Here is a 16,042-nt window from a genome sequence, read left to right as displayed (position 1 = left end):
TTCAGAACTTCAAGAACCTTGAAGAGTTTCCCAAACCTAGGTTTGCCCTTGTTATCATGCCACTGAAACTGCTCTGGAGATTTCCTCACTTCACATATATAGGAACTATACTGCCAGTCTACTAACTCAGCCAATGACAGAAACATTTTACCAACCTAAAACAAAATAATACATAGCAAAAATTTTGTGTGTAGTAATAATGAAAGGTTAGTCATACAATTGGTAGACAAGGACTACCTTAAACTCAGCTGCAGGGATGAAAAACATGTAAGCAGATAACTGTGGCTATGTACCTTATACATAGGTTGAAACTCCTTGAAGGAGTTCTCTTTACCTGCTGTCTCTCATTTCTTTTCTCCCATTCTTTCTTGAACCTACTCCAATCAAGCTCCCCTCCCCGACACACACACCAGTTATTAACGTTACCGATGACCTTGACATTGCTCAAGTCAATGGCAGATTCACGGTCCTCATCTTACTTGACCTATCAGCAGCATTTGACACAGTTGATCTTTTCATATTAACTGAAGCGACTGCTTAACTTGGCTTCCAAATTACCACACTTACCTGGTTTTCCTCCCACCTCACTGGTTGGCCCTACCTTGCTGGTTCCTTCTCATCTCTCTAACATGAAATTGTCCCTAGGCTCAGCACAAACTTTTCTATCTATTCTACTCCCTTTGTGATCTCAGCTGAGCTCATGGCTTTAAAGAGCATCTATATGCCAAGGATCCTCAAATACACATCTCCAGCCAATACCTCAAGACGCACGTACACACACTGAGCTTTCTACATCTTCTTTTGGACACTTCCTCTTGGATATCTCAAACAACACATCCAAAACCGAGCTCCTGATCATCCCCACTAAACCTCCTACTGCTTTGTCTTCATCTCAGTTAATGACAATTCAATTCTCCCAGCAGCTCAGGCCAAAAATCTTGGAGTCATTGTTTACTTCTCTTCCTCACTCTCTATATTCAAACTACCAGCAAATCCTGTCAGCTCTGTCTTCAAACTACATATCTGTAATCTGGCTTCTTACCTTTCCTTCCCATTCTTCCTTCCCTACCCCTCCCAACACAGAGATGTCAGCTTCCAAGGAAGCAGAGCAACGCGGGAGGTGGAGTTTTGTGTGTCACCATCCGTGGGAATGTGCCTGGTATCCAAGGAAATGGGAGGGTGAGAGAGAGGGGGTTGCCCAGTGGAGGTGGCAGCATGCCCAGGCTGCCAAGGAAATGGGGCTGTGGGAATGAGAACAAAGTGGCAGATGGAAGAGGCAGCCTGAGTGGTACACTGAACAAATACATTAATCAATTGAGAAAATGATTAAATATATCTAAAATAATTGGAGGCAGGTTTCTCTCTGTCTGAGAATGGATTTTCTCACTGTCTGAGAAAAGAACCCTAAGATGTTGGACTGGAATTAGAAGTGTTAGTATGAACTCATTTTTTAAAAACATACGTACACAGGAAAGTTATACATGTTTGTGTACATATACACATACATATATTTCCTAGTTCTGTCTGCTGAAAGCTCCTGGAAGCAACCATATCCCAGTAGCAATGAAAATACTGTGTGCTCAGATCTTGGAACTAAATACTACACTTCACTAACTGGAAGTCCACTAAAGTCCTTGGAAAAATGGCTGATTCCAGAGCTGATACAGGAAAAGTGCAAGATAAGACTGGAAAATCTTGCTGTGACAGAAAAATAAGGAAATTCTCAGAGAATAACTGGAACACATCAAAAGAATAAATGAGCTGATATAAAGAAACAGTGGATAGACCCAAGTTTAAGGTCATCTTATAGAATAAAAGACCTGTACTCTTTAAGACTGTCGAGAGGGCCGGCCCCGTGGCGTAGCAGTTAAGTGCGCCCACTCCGCTGCTGGCGGCCCGGGTTCGGATCCCGGGTGCGCACCGACGCACCGCTTCTCTGGCCATGCTGAGGCCGCGTCCCACATACAGCAACTAGAAGGATGTGCAACTATGACATACAACTATCTACTGGGGCTTTGGGGGGAATAGATAAATAAATAAAATCTTAAAAAAAAAAAAAAGAAAGACTGTCGAGGACACAAGTGACAGGAAAAGACTAAGAAACCATTCCAGATTAAAGAACACTAGGGGACATGACAAGTAAAAGCAATGTGGGTTTGCAGGTAGGATCCTAGTCAAGAAAGGAAAAAGAGCCATTATTAAGACAGATGGCAAAATGTGAATAGTATCTGTGAACTGGATGGTAATGTATCAGTGTTTATTTCCTGACTGAAAGAGTGTATGGTAGTAATACAGGAGTATCCTTGTTTTGGGAGGAGGGGGTACATACTGCAGTATTTAAGGGTAACAGGTCAACACATCTCTCTGTCTCTCTCTCTCTTGCTCTCTCTAAAGAAAGAGAGAGAAACGGGCAAACGTGTTAAAATTGAACAATTAGGGAATCTCTGTGAAGGACATGCAATAGTTCTTCATACTGTTTTTACAACTTTTCTGTAGCTTTGAAACAAAATTAAAAATTTAAATAAATATACATACGTGTATATACATTTGTATATGTATGTGTATGTATGTGTGTATGTGTATGTGTATGTATCCATAACCCAACCACTTCCGTTACATCCACTGTTACCAGTATACATAATTCACTTAGATTGTTACAGTAGCCTCCAAATGTTTTCCCTGCTTCTGCCCTTGCCTGTCCTTCAGCCTATTTTCAACAGAGCAGCTACGGTGAGCCTATAAAAACATAAGACGTTGGGGCCAGCCTGGAGGCGCAAGTGGTTAAGTGCCCGTGCTCCGCTGTGGCGGCCCGGGATGTGGCGGCCCAGGATTCGCCGGTTCGGATCCCAGGCACGCAGTGACTCGCCACTTGGCAAGCCACGCTGTGGCGGCGGCCCGTGTAAAGTGGAGGAAGATGGGCACAGATGTTGGCCCAGGGCCAGTCTTCCTCAGCAAAAAAAGAGGAGGATTGGCAGATGTTAGTACAGGGCTGATCTTCCTCACACACACACACAACAAAAACATAAGATGTTATTGGGAATCAGGATTTTCACAGTAGAAAAGAAATATAAGTATATAATGCAAGAAGGTGAGAAAGCACTCTGTGCTACCGACTTTTAACTGTAGGTATCAGTATAAATTCATGCTTTTTAAAAATACATATTTCCTTGTTCTTAGGAGATACATAGTAAACTGTTTAGAAGTTTCGTATTATCTGTGGCCTACTTTCAGATGGTGAAAGAGGAGTGAAGTGTGTGTAATACTGAGAGAAAAAGTGAGTACAGCAGGATGTTAACAGTTGGTAAATCTAGATGAGGGAAATACACATTATTACTGTACTGATCTTTTAACTTTTCTGTGGTTTTTCAATACCTAAAAAAAACCGTGAGTAAATTGATAAATACATTTGTATATCTATAGAATATCCCAGAAGGATTCATAAGAAAGTAGTGGTGCTGGTTACCTCTAAAGTATCTCTAAAATCTATTGCCTGTACCCTTTTCACCAATCCCACACTACCAATATTTAGATTTTCCTTAACAGTAGTAAACTATGGTAGCTACTATTTTTAGTTTGCTCAGCAAGCTTTCCCACTCCACCTACATCTTGATCATTTGTTCATTTGTCTTTTAGAAGTTTAAGGTGAGAAATGGCCACTGGGTTTAACAAAGTGGAAATCAGTGGTGACCTTAGAAAGAGCAGTTTTGGTGGAGTGGTGGAGCCTGACTACAGTGAGTTCAAGAGACAAGAGAAGAGAAACCGGAGTCAGTGAACATGAATTTTTTTTTTTAAAGAATTCTGCTGTAACACAAAGAAGAGAAATGCAGTAGTAGCTAGAGGGGAAGTAACATCTAAAGAGGGTTTGGATTTTTTTTTCCCTTTTTTCACTCTGGATAGCAGCAGCAACTGCATGTTTGTTGACTGATAGAGATGATCTAGTAGAGAGGGAAATGATGTTGCAGTAATACGAAGGAGGAGCTTGAGCAATATTCTTGAATAAAGGAGGAGGGATCTAAAGCACACGTTGAAGGGACTGGCTCCAGCTAGAAGCAAGAAGCCATTCATTCCCAGCAATAGAAGGGAAGGCAAATACGCTGGTAGGTGGGTAGATGAGGTACCAGAGATTGTGGAAGTTCTTTTCTGATTCAAAGGAAGGGGGAAGAGGTGCTAAAGGTTCGAAGAAAGAAGAAACTTTATAAAAACAATCATCAGAGTGGGAGAGTGAGAGGACCAGGGAAATACAACTGGCCAGGTAACACTTAAAGGCCTATTTCAGGTTAGTAGCATAAATTTAAACTGAGACCAATCAGCGTGATTGATTTCTTTTTTCAGCCACATTCAGCTAAACGAGTGCAGGCATGGAGCAGGCAGAGGTGGATTTAACCAAGGTTGTGCTTTATCCCCGAGAGAACTACAAAACAAGAGAGAGACAAGGATACAAGACAGAGTAAGTGAGGAATGGTTACAATGATTGTCCATGGAATTAAAACTGGGTAAAGGGGAAGTGACGACACACAAAGGGGATAAAGGACACTGAAAAGACGGCAGAATCTCAGCAGGGTTGAAGGTCCTGCTGGAATACTAAAGGGAGTAAGCTGGTAAGATAGGAGATGGTGCTCAGAGAGGGACGTTTGAAACTAAGATTATGTTATTAGTAATGACAAGGTTTAGGCTTATGATCATGGGAGTAAATAGCTGAGACAGGGTAGAAGGCAAGATCACTGGTGGAGAGGAGGCCCAGGAAACAAGAGATCAGGGTAGCTGAAGGATCTCCTCTGAGAATACCGAAACCATCCAAGAATCATGATGGAAGGAGTGTTTGAGAAAGCGACAGTAAGCTAAGAGCTAAACTTTTTCAAAAAGTGAGGGAGAATGAACCAGGAATCAGCAGATGACTGTACCAGGGAAAAGTAGAGGACAGCATATTGTGACAATGTAAGATGTAAACCTGGATGTTTTTAGGTAGGATGAAAGGAGAATGATCTGAAAGTAGCAGCGAAGAACAAGGAAGACACCTATCCCACCTTCAGAGGCCCTAATGGTAAAAAGGTTTTGAGAATGAAAACAGCCACCGTTTACCAGGGCTTTAGGGAAAGCAGTGGGAAGGGAGTCAGGTTTTAGTCAGTAAAAGAAGACATAGAGAACTTTCACAAAAGAGACTGAGGATATAAAAGAAACCACAGTAGCAGATAGAAGCTTCTGATCTCAGTACATATAACTTATATGTGGCAAAAAAGTGGCTTTTATACAAATGTGAGAAAGACAGGAAGGGAGAGAGGGAAGGAGAGAGGAAAGGGAAGATATACAGGTGACAAATAAGCATATGAAAAGATGCTCCACATCATATGTTATCAGGGAACTGATAACAACGAGATACTACTACACACCTATTAGAATGGCTAAAATCCAAAACACTGGCAACACCAAATGCTGACGAGGATACGGAGGAACAAGAACATTCATTCACAGCTGGTGGGAATGCAAAATGGTACAGCCACTTTGGAAGACAGACTGGAAGTTTCTTACAAAACAAAACACACTCTTATCACATGATCCAGCAATCGTGCTCCTTGGTACTTACCCAAATGATTTGAAAACTTATGTCCACACAAAAAGCTGCACATGAATATTTATAGCAGCTTAATATATAACTGCCAACATTTGAAAGCAACCAAGATGTTCTTTAGTAGGTAAATGGATAAACAAACTGTGTGCTATGGACTGAATTGTGTCCCTCAAAATTTATATGTTGAAGCCCTAACCCCCAATATGACTGCATCCAGAGATAGGGTAGTCTTTAAGAGGTAGTCAAGGGTAAATGATGATATGAGAATGGGGCCCTAATCTGATAGGACTGTGGCCTCTCTCCCTCCCTCTCCCCCTTCCCCTCTCCTCCCTCCCCCCTCCTCTCTCTCCCTTCTCACCACTTTCTCTCTCCCTCTCTCTCTCCCCTCCCATCCCTCTGTCTTGTGAAGACACAGTGAGAAGGAAGGCGGCCATCCACAAGCCAAGAAGAGAGCCTTCACCAGAACTCCACCATGCTGGCACCTGATCTCATACTTCCAGCCTCTAGAACTGTCAGAAAATAAATTTCTGTTTTTTAAGCCACCCAGTCTATGATATCTTGTTATGGCAGGCTGAGAGATTAATGCACTGTGGTACATCCATACAATGGAATATTATTCACCACTAAAAAGAAATGAGCTATCAGGGGCCGGCCCAGTGGCGTAGTGGTTAAGTTCGCGTGTTCCACTTCGGCAGCCTGAGGTTCGCCAGTTCGGATCCTGGGCATGGACCTACTCACCACTCATCAAGCCATGCTGAGGCCGTGTCCCACATAGAAGAGCCACAACTCTACAACTATGATACACAACTATGTACTGGGGCTTTGGGGAGAAAAAAGAAAAAGAGGAAGATTGGCAACAGATGTTAGCGCAGGGCCAATCTTCCTCAAAAAAAAAAAAAGAAAGAAATGAGCTATCAAGCCACGAAAAGACATACAGGGACCTTACATGCATTTTGCTAAGTGAAAGAAGCCAATTTGAAAAGGCTACATACTGTCTGATTCCAACTATATGACATTCTGGAAAAGGCAAAACCAGGGAGACTGAAAAGATCAGTGGTTGCTGGGGGCTCAGGAGGAGGGAGGGAGAGACGAACAAGTGGAGCACAGGAGATTTTTAGGGCAGTAAAACTATTCTATAGGATACTGAAATGGTAGATACACAACATCAGGCATTTGTCAAAACCCACAAAATGTACAACACAGAGAGAACCTTAACGTAAACTATGGACTTGAGTTAATGATACGGCATCAATACTGGCTCATCAATTGTAACAAATGTACTACTACACTGATGCATGATGTTACCAATAGGGGAAACTAGAGGAGGGGGGTGTATATGGAACTCCATGTACTATCTGCCCAATTATTCTGTAAATTCTAAAACTGTACTAAAAATACAGCCTATTAAGTATTAAAAATAATTATGTGAAATTCAAATTTCAGTGTCCATAAATAAAGCTGTATGGGAACACAGTTATGCTCATTTACATGCTCCGTTTACACTGTCTATGGCTGCTTTTGCACTACAATGGCAGAGTTGAGTAGTTGCAACAGAGACCACATGGCCACAAGGCCTAAAATATTCACTATCTGAACCTTTACAGAAAATGTTTGCAAACCCCTGCTCTAAATTGCACTACCCAAGTTAAAGGGAAAAAGCACATTCCATCATAGGCTATTTTGAGCTAATCGCTTTATTTAAATTATTCAAAGTTGCTAGAGTCACAAGAAGTACTAATTACATAATCTGATTTTTTAAAATTTAACTGGCCAGCTTCTAAAAAAAAAAAAAAATCACATAAATCAGTGTAGTACTTGAACACTCAAAATGGCAACTCTCAGAGAAAGAATCCACATTCTACTGAGAAACACTAGCAGTCTATAGTGTTTCGTTCCAGTGCCGGCAAAATCTATCCTACTTACTGAACACCTAAGGAACCAAATTAGAGTGTTCAACTAAGAGAAGACTGTTAACAGTTTGAAAAGAGAAGCCTGGAAAACAATGGGAAATGGGCACATTCAGGGAGGGACAGGGCAGGACACCTGAGGTGAGTCAGTGAACTGGCTACAAAGAACTGAATGCTCTGTTAAAGAACTTTAGGTCTAGGAGTCAACTGATCAGGTTAGTCAGGAAAATGCAGCCTGGGTATCAGAAGACAAAATATAATAATGCTATCAGGAAGTGCCCCACAGTTGTAGTTTAAAAAATAACATGAAAAGACAATAGTTGACTAGCTGCAAAAACAAATCATAACTACCCGATATACTGAAAAAGATTTGTTAATAACTGGAGGGATCTTGGGAAGAATCAAATCGGTAGCAATAATTTAGGAAAGTATCATAGAATAGTGACTAAGAGCACAGGCTTTGGAGGTAGACAAACCTGGTTCTGATCCTGCGTCTGCCACTCACAAGCTATAAAACGGAGCATTCAGCCTCTCTCAGCCTCAGTTTCCCCATTTGTAAAACAACACTACCTCACTGGACTGTTGGGAGGATTTAATAAAATAATGCATGCAAGAGTGTAGCAGGGCACCTGACACAAAGCGCTAAACAAATGGTAATCGTTACTACTACTACAGTACTATATTTGGCTTGAGAAAATACACTTGGTTGGAACAGTCTAAAGTTTTTCCAGCAACTCCCAGAAAATCTACCCAAGGACTGAAATAAATCTCTAACAGTATATAATTTAAAATAAGTTCTGCCCCTGTTAAATCAAAAGAGGACTTCAGTTCAACAAATGGAATTGAGATTACACTGTTGCTACTGAAAATGATGGTCCAAGGGGGAAAGATGAAGATCAGTCTGGGTTTCCCCCAAATTCCAAAGTAGGTGAATGGCGTAGGCTCACCACAGGGCCCAAGAACAGTATTAGTACTATGTCTCAAAACCAAGAGGTGAATAAAAGGTTCCTCTAAACACTTAAATGGCAAAGCTTCTCCACTCTCATTCCCACTACATTCCATTCTACGCTTCCTCACCAGAAAACCAAACAAAATATCCGAAATAAGAAAATTTAGAGCTGTATCTGGAGGGCAGTCAGGATTATATCCGTTTACGAGTATTAGGTCTAGGTAATCAGGTACCTGACGTCAGGTGCTTGGGTGCTTTGGTTCTCTGTCAAGATGGACATCAGCCTAGACCAATAGGCTAGTGGAATAGTGGAAGCTGCGAAATGAAGATTTTTGTATACATTCATATTCTCTCACACAAACCAAAGACATACACACAAACACACTCCACGGCAATCATCGCCCACACCCCACACTCAGAGAAAATAGCTTGCAGCCTTTTTGGTGGTCAGAGCCATCCTGCCCTATGCTTTTTAACGACGTTGTTTTCGCCCCACAAAATGATCACCTGGTACTTTCCCAGGGGAAACAGTGAAAGACGATAGTAATCTCATTCAGGCAACATGTTACGCTCGCTGTTGCCAGGGCAGAAATCAACCGGTTCTACTTGACTCTTCTAGGAACACGGACCGAAGCGACACGTTAGCCTTCGTTCCCAGGGCAGCATTCGTCCACACCTGTCACAAGTGGGCGGAAGTAGGGACGGAGAAACCCGGAGCCACCCCTCGTACATTCGGAGACCCCACTTACCCCAGTCTTCATCCGGCCGGTAAGAGAGTCCCGGGCTAAAAGGTGACTCCATGGCGCCGGCAACGCCAGCCGGCTCCCCCAAAACACGCTCCCCTGCCCTGAACTCGGTGACTAATATCTGGGACGACGGCGGCGGCAGGCGGACAAAATACTCCGTAAAGCTGACGGGACGGTGGCCGAATGAAGACAAACTGCTACTGCACGAGGGACTTACGCAAACCAGAAAGGAGGGACGTCAGAGACTAGGCTAATTTAAAAAGATCTGTGAATAAAGATTTCCCTTTTGGAGTTTTCAGCACTTTCTGTTCCGCTGTTTTAAAGAAAAAAAAAAGACACGTAAACACTACTTCGGTTAAATAAAATGTGTTGATAATATTAAAAATGAAAAGTAAAACCCCATTCTAAACATACGGGCTTGTTTCCTGAATATGCTTCTTAATACCACAGTGTAGGTACTACAAAACAAAATTAGAGACTAATAAAGTAAATTTGGTGCAGTTTTTTAAAATAACTCGCTATCAATGTAAAAATTCTCCATATACACAAGTGTGTGAAAGAAAAACACAACTATTTTTCCAAATTCGTTAGAACTGCCTCTCTACCGGCACAGTATCCAAGGTAAGCAATAATACTATGAATAATCGTACTTTGAGAAAGCCTACTTTTATTTAAACAAATTTAAACAAAGCAGATATAAAAGATAAACTCCCCATGCTCAAACCTATCTCCTAGATATGCATTTCTAAAGCACAGTACTTAGTAGTGAAGGTCCAAGCGAGTTTACCTTAAGACCTACAATAATGTAAATTCCCAATCTTTCTGTTACTAAAACTTAAGCTTCGTTTTTGTTTAGAAGAAATTCACACACATCACGAACTCTAACTGAAAATTTGAACTCAGTTTGATAAAACAGTTTCAAGAACGCTGCTTAATCGAATTTCTTTTTAAAGCCTGTCAGCGGCGAACATCTAAAATACTCTACCCTAAGAACACGTATCCCTCCAGGACCAAGTGGAATCTTTCCCGTGGTTACTAAACAAAACAAATGCTTCCCAGAATCCTCTAAACTCCTCGTGGCTGGGTGATTACTACAGATTACATAATCCACAGTATACAAAATAGCCCCGGAGCCAACCCCGGAAAAAATTCACGAAATCCCCTTACATTAACGGTGATTTTTTCTAGCGTCAGATAACTAACTGGTTTTCATTTCAAGTGAAGTTTGTAACACTTTTATTCTCATCCAACTGCAAATTCAAAAATTGACATAAAAACTAAAATAAAACCAACAAGAGTCTTCTCTTCTGTATCCACCAGACACCTTAGTCCTTTTTTAACAAGTATCACCATGACTGAACTCCAGCAAGTTTTCGTTTTTTTAATTTTCAAAACTTTTAGTTTTTATTCAAAAAGTGCAGATAATTATGAAACAAACGTTTGTGTACCTATCACCAAGAATGAACAAATATTAACATTTTCCATTTCAAACTTTTCATAATATAAGAAATTAAATATTACAGATAAAAGTTGAACTTGGCTTTTTCCAATGTCTCATTTCCCTGCCTCCCCGCAGGCAACTTCTATTATGAATCTTATGGGAATCATTCAAGTCCATTTTTATTTCTACTTTTACCGTGTTTAAATGTGTTTATGGATATATACATTTAGCATTGTTTTGGGTTTTTTTTAATTTACATAAACATATCATACTTCTGTTCTCCAAATCACTTTTCTCACTCAACATTACTTTCTGATCTATCCGTGTTTTAACTGTAATATGGTATTTCCTTGAATATCTATATCACAATGTCTTTTTTCATTTCCCTGCTGATGGACATTTGGATTGTTTCACTTTTTTACTGTTACGTAAAATATATCCTTGTGTGGGTCTTCTTGTGCATATATGCAAGAACATCTTTAAGATATATGCCAGGTGGTAGAATAGAAGTATTAATATTTGCCAAATTATGCGAATTTACACCCTTGCTAGCAATGCTGAGTTCTCTTTGCTTCACATTCTCACCAACACTAGATATGCTCAGACTTTTACAGTTCTTGCCGCTGTGAGGGTGTGGCTATAATTTCTATTTCCCTGACAATTAAAGAGTTAGTGCATCTTTTCGTGTTTATTGAACCTATTTCCTCTTCTCCGAATTACCTGTTCTTATCTTTTATAAAATTTGCTATTGGATTTTCTTTCTCTCAAGGATATGTACATCTTTAGACAACCTACTCTACTCCTTTAACTCGTATGTATGTTGCAAATACCTTCTCCCAGGTTGACACTTATCTTTGTTTATGGGGTTTTTGTCCTCTAGGTTTTAATTTCAATGTAGTCAAATTCATCAATCTTTTGTTTATGATCTCTGCTATCTGTATCTTTCTTAAGAAATCCTTCCCTCTCCTGAGGTCGTTAAGATTTTTTAAGATTTTCTCTTCATAGTTTTATAGTTTTGTCTTAGATGTCATTTTTTTAAATTTGGTTATTGCTGGGGTATAGAAACACTATTGATTTTTTTTTTTCAGATTTTATTTATTTATTTTTTCCCCCCAAAGCCCCAGTAGATAGTTGTATGTCATAGCTGCACATCTTTCTAGCTGCTGTACGTGGGACACGGCCTCAGCATGGCCAGAGAAGTCGTGTGTCGGTGCGCGCCAGGGATCGAACCCAGGCCGCCAGCAGCGGAGCGCGCGCACCCAACCGCTAAGCCATGGGCCGGCCCTGAAACACTATTGATTTTAATACAGCAATTTTGTATCCAAAAACTGCTGAATTATGTGATTCTAATATTTTGTCTAAGTTCTCTAGGATTTTCTATATAGAAAAAGTTATTGTATGCAAACACTAACGTGTTAAAATTTATTTTATTTACCATGTAATCTTTTTTTAAATTAACCTTTAATATGGAAAATTTCAAATAAACACAAGAGACAAGAATCTGTCATTTGTCCTGTAGAATTTCCCTTTGTGATTCTGCTGATTGTATCTTCATGGCGATTTGTTCCTGTAAACTGCCAGTTAAATTTAGAGACTTGATTGGATGGTTTTTTGCTTCCTCATTTGTTTTTGCAAGAATACTTCATAGGTACTTCCTTGCATTGTCTCAGGAGGCACATAATTTCTAATTATCCCTCTTTTGGAGATGTCAAACTTTATCAGTGAGTTCAAGTTTTTTCTTTTCTAAGCCTTAAACCTTTCTTCCCCCCTTATTTTATTGCAATGGCTAGGACCTCCAGTCCAATATTGAAGGTAGAGGCAAGGGTAGGCATCTTTTAACTCGTTCCCAACTTTAATGTGAAAGTTTGAAAAGTTTTACCATTAAATAAGATTTCTTTCTGCAGTTTTTTTTAATATGAGGAAACTTTTATTTTCAATTTTCATCAAGAAATTTGCTGTAGAAATTTGTTGTAGATTTTTTATATACACTCTGATTCTGGAAGCTTCCTTCGCTTCTAGTTACCCTGCCTTTTTTAAAAAAAATCGTGAATGTTGAACGTTATTGAATCCTTTTTCTTTAATTTATTCCTCATTTGCTTTCAACTTAAACCCTTGGAAGAGAAATGAAATTTGAAAGAGTTTTATATCTAGACACGTAAAGGAGCCCCTTGCCTAAATCCCTAAATCCACACTTTATAAAGGACTCTGCTCTGGCATCTGGCAGAATCTCATCCCACAGGGTAAGAATCCATGGTGCCAAGGTGGTGTGCCCAACCAGAACATTTGCCCCCTTTGGAGATGTGCTTCTGACACCCAAACAGTCCAAATAGCTTCAAGCCTGCTTCTAAGGCTTGCTCAGGCCTCTGACTTCCTAAGGGTGAACTGTCCCTATGGTGTAGAGCTTAGAAATGTGAGCTGGGGAGTCCACATATGCATACATACCAGGCTTCTCATGAACAAATCCAGGGGAGGGAAAGGGTGCACCTGTGGGCCAGGGGCCAACTCTCCCTGCATTGCCATGTTTTGTTGTGAAACACCATATACTCAGAGAATTCTAAACTCAAACCTGGTCTTCCAGGTTGTTGTGAAGGTGTGCTGGTCAAGACAAGAGAATAAAACATTTAATTTAATAATTTGGTAGCTTGATTTATAACTTTTAAACATTAAGACAAATGTGGGCCTCAACTGCACTCTTGTCAGAACCCTGCAAATGTTGGTGGGGTGCCTGACTAGTGAATTTACAATTTAGTTAAAAATTACATTTCATCAGTACTAGTAGATTTTACAATATGATTGACATTTTCAGTATGACATCTTTAAGACATGTATCACACTGAACAGTGATCTATTTCATAGTGTTGTTGTGAGGATTAAATTAGATGATCCATATTAAGTGTTCAGCATAGTGACTGGCCCGTAAGTGCTCAGTAAATTGCAGATATTTCAAGGAAAAACGTTGAATGCTACTAGCTAGGCACTATACTAAGTTCTTTACCTGCATTGTATCACAAAAATCCTCATTATAACCCATTATAACCCAGATGTGGATACTGTTATCTCTACTTTATATAAGAAGGAATTAAGGCTAATGCAAATGATCTTTAAAACAACCCTCTCAGGAGGGCAGAGCATATGTTAATCCTATTTTGTGAAGAAAATTTTCAAAAGACCCGCTCACTTCCAGGAAGATGGTGATCAGTGGAGCCAGAAATTAGAGCCTAATCTCTGACTTCTACTGCAGTACTGTTTTCACTGTACCACAGGCCTCTGAAATAAGGTTAATATTGCTATTTTCAACAAATGTGTAATTCCAAATGTTCTAAGTTGATATTCCTAAATATTAAAAAGGATTCCATTTGTTTTGTTTTGAGAACAAAGGCATAATTGATCTATCTATCCCCCAAAAGTTAAAACATTAAAGGACTTTAGATCTGAAATTTTTGCTTAGTGGATGTTTTACAAAATTTCAAAATTTACATAATGAAGTCATTTCCCCAAAATCATTTCCAATTGGCAAATAGCAATTATCTTTCATAAAAGGTATTATTTTGTCTTTCTCAGCTAGAATATAAATTATAGGAAGGCAGGGGTTTTATCTAGTTTGTTCACTGTATCACCTAGAATTGTGCAAATAGGTGCTCAGTAAATTTTTACTAAATTGACAATTGTAAATTCAAATAAAATCTATGTAATTTTGTCTGTGCTGGATGCTACAGTGTATGACAGATAATTAACTCAACCATATGAAACTGCTGCTACTCAACTACTTTTTACCTACAAAGGGGGCAATTTCCTATGGTTCAACCTAATTGTTTTTATAAATCATTCTAGAGTATAACATAAAGAAGTAAACAGATATTGTGAAAGCTAAGACAGAAATGGAGACATTTTTTCTCATAAGAAAATATAATTTTTATGAAGAAAATGATTTTTTATGAAGAAAAATACGATTTTTATGAAGAAAAAATTATTATATGAAAGTTGCCAGAGGCTTCACGTCCTTACGTTGAGATATTCTCAAGAATCATCTATAACACTCCTACACATTTCAAAAATTGTTAGGCATTTTTTAAGAGGATCATTATTTATTTTTTTTGCATTTAAAATAATTCCCATTTTGGCGTTTATATACATATACACACACGTGTAAACATGCAAAATGTCTTAACAGCATGGACTATATTTCTCTTTATTAGCTAAGTCTGATTTCATGTAAATGTCCAAATATCTAATTAGGTCCAATTCTAACTTCAGTAATGAGTAAAATAAATTCTAGTTTCCAGAGAGCATCTTAAAAAGCTAATCTGGGGGCTGGCCCATGGCTTAGCGGTTAAGTGCACGTGCTCCACTACGGGCGGCCCAGGTTCGGATCCCAGGCGCACACCAACGTGCTGCTTTTCAGGCCATGCTGAGGCGGCATCTCACAGAGAGCAACTGGAAGGATGCACAACTATGACATACAACTGTCTACTGGGGCTTGGGGAGAAAAAGGGGAAAAGAAAAAAAAAACGAGGAAGAGTAGCAATAGATGTTAGCTCAGGGCCAGTCTTCCTCAGCAAAAAGAGGATTGGCATGGATGTTAGCTCAGGGCTGATCTTACTCACAAAAAAAATAAATAAATAAAAAAAGCTAATCTGGACATATTACCTTTTCTAATACTCTAACATAGGCTAAAAAACTAATGGATATGTAGTTACTACACTTTTATTTTCTTCATCATTAGAAACACATTTAAGATTAATATATTTCTTTAAGTAGATTACTTCCAAAGCTATCTTAAACATGCTTTTCTAAAAATTTAGATAACTGAGGGCTGGCCCCATGGCTTAGTGGTTAAGTGTGCACACTCCACTACTGGCGGCCCGGGTTTGGATCCCGGGCGCGCACTCACACACCGCTTCTCTGGCCATGCTGAGGCAGCGTCCCACATACAGCAACTAGAAGGATGTGCAACTACGACATAAAACTATCTACTGGGGCTTTGGGGAAAAAAAAAAAGGAGGAGGATTGGCAATAGATGTTAGCTCAGAGCCAGTCTTCCTCAGCAAAAAGAGGAGGATTAGCATGTATGTTAGCTCAGGGCTGATCTTCCTCACCAAAAAAAAAAAAAAAATTTAGACAACTGGGATTGCTGAACAGTAATAGGCAAACCACATTTTAGTCAGTGTTTTACTAATGGCCTTTCCTTCTACATCTCCAAGAAAAATCCAGACACACATAGATTTACTAGTGTCTCTTAAAAGAGAGAAAGAGAAATAAATATCAAAATATGTCCCAACAAATCTGTTTTATATTTCTGGAAATAAAAGGTTATCTATTTAAACATGATAGTTTCCAATTTTCGTACATAATTTTGTCCATCCAGACCTTAAGATCACATAACTAACAATCCAAACATGAGAACTTTTTAAAATATATGAAACAAAGAAAGTA

General features: G+C 39.4%; 1 protein-coding gene across 1 annotated transcript in view; it reads right to left on the bottom strand.

Moving 5' to 3' along the window:
* ATF6 (activating transcription factor 6) overlaps positions 1 to 9,397 on the bottom strand; it is a gene marked incomplete at its 5' end in the record, with an annotated part of 211,042 nt that extends 201,645 nt beyond the window's left edge. The window contains one exon of the mRNA XM_058536922.1: positions 9,172 to 9,397. Within this exon, the coding sequence (XP_058392905.1) occupies positions 9,172 to 9,397 (226 nt within the window). The remainder of the gene's footprint in view (positions 1 to 9,171) is intronic.
* Between the last annotated feature and the right edge of the window lie 6,645 nt (positions 9,398 to 16,042).

Source organism: Diceros bicornis, chromosome 4 (assembly GCF_020826845.1).
Source record: "Diceros bicornis minor isolate mBicDic1 chromosome 4, mDicBic1.mat.cur, whole genome shotgun sequence".
Taxonomy (NCBI): Eukaryota; Metazoa; Chordata; class Mammalia; order Perissodactyla; family Rhinocerotidae; genus Diceros; species Diceros bicornis.
This window is presented reverse-complemented; position numbering and strand designations above follow the sequence as displayed.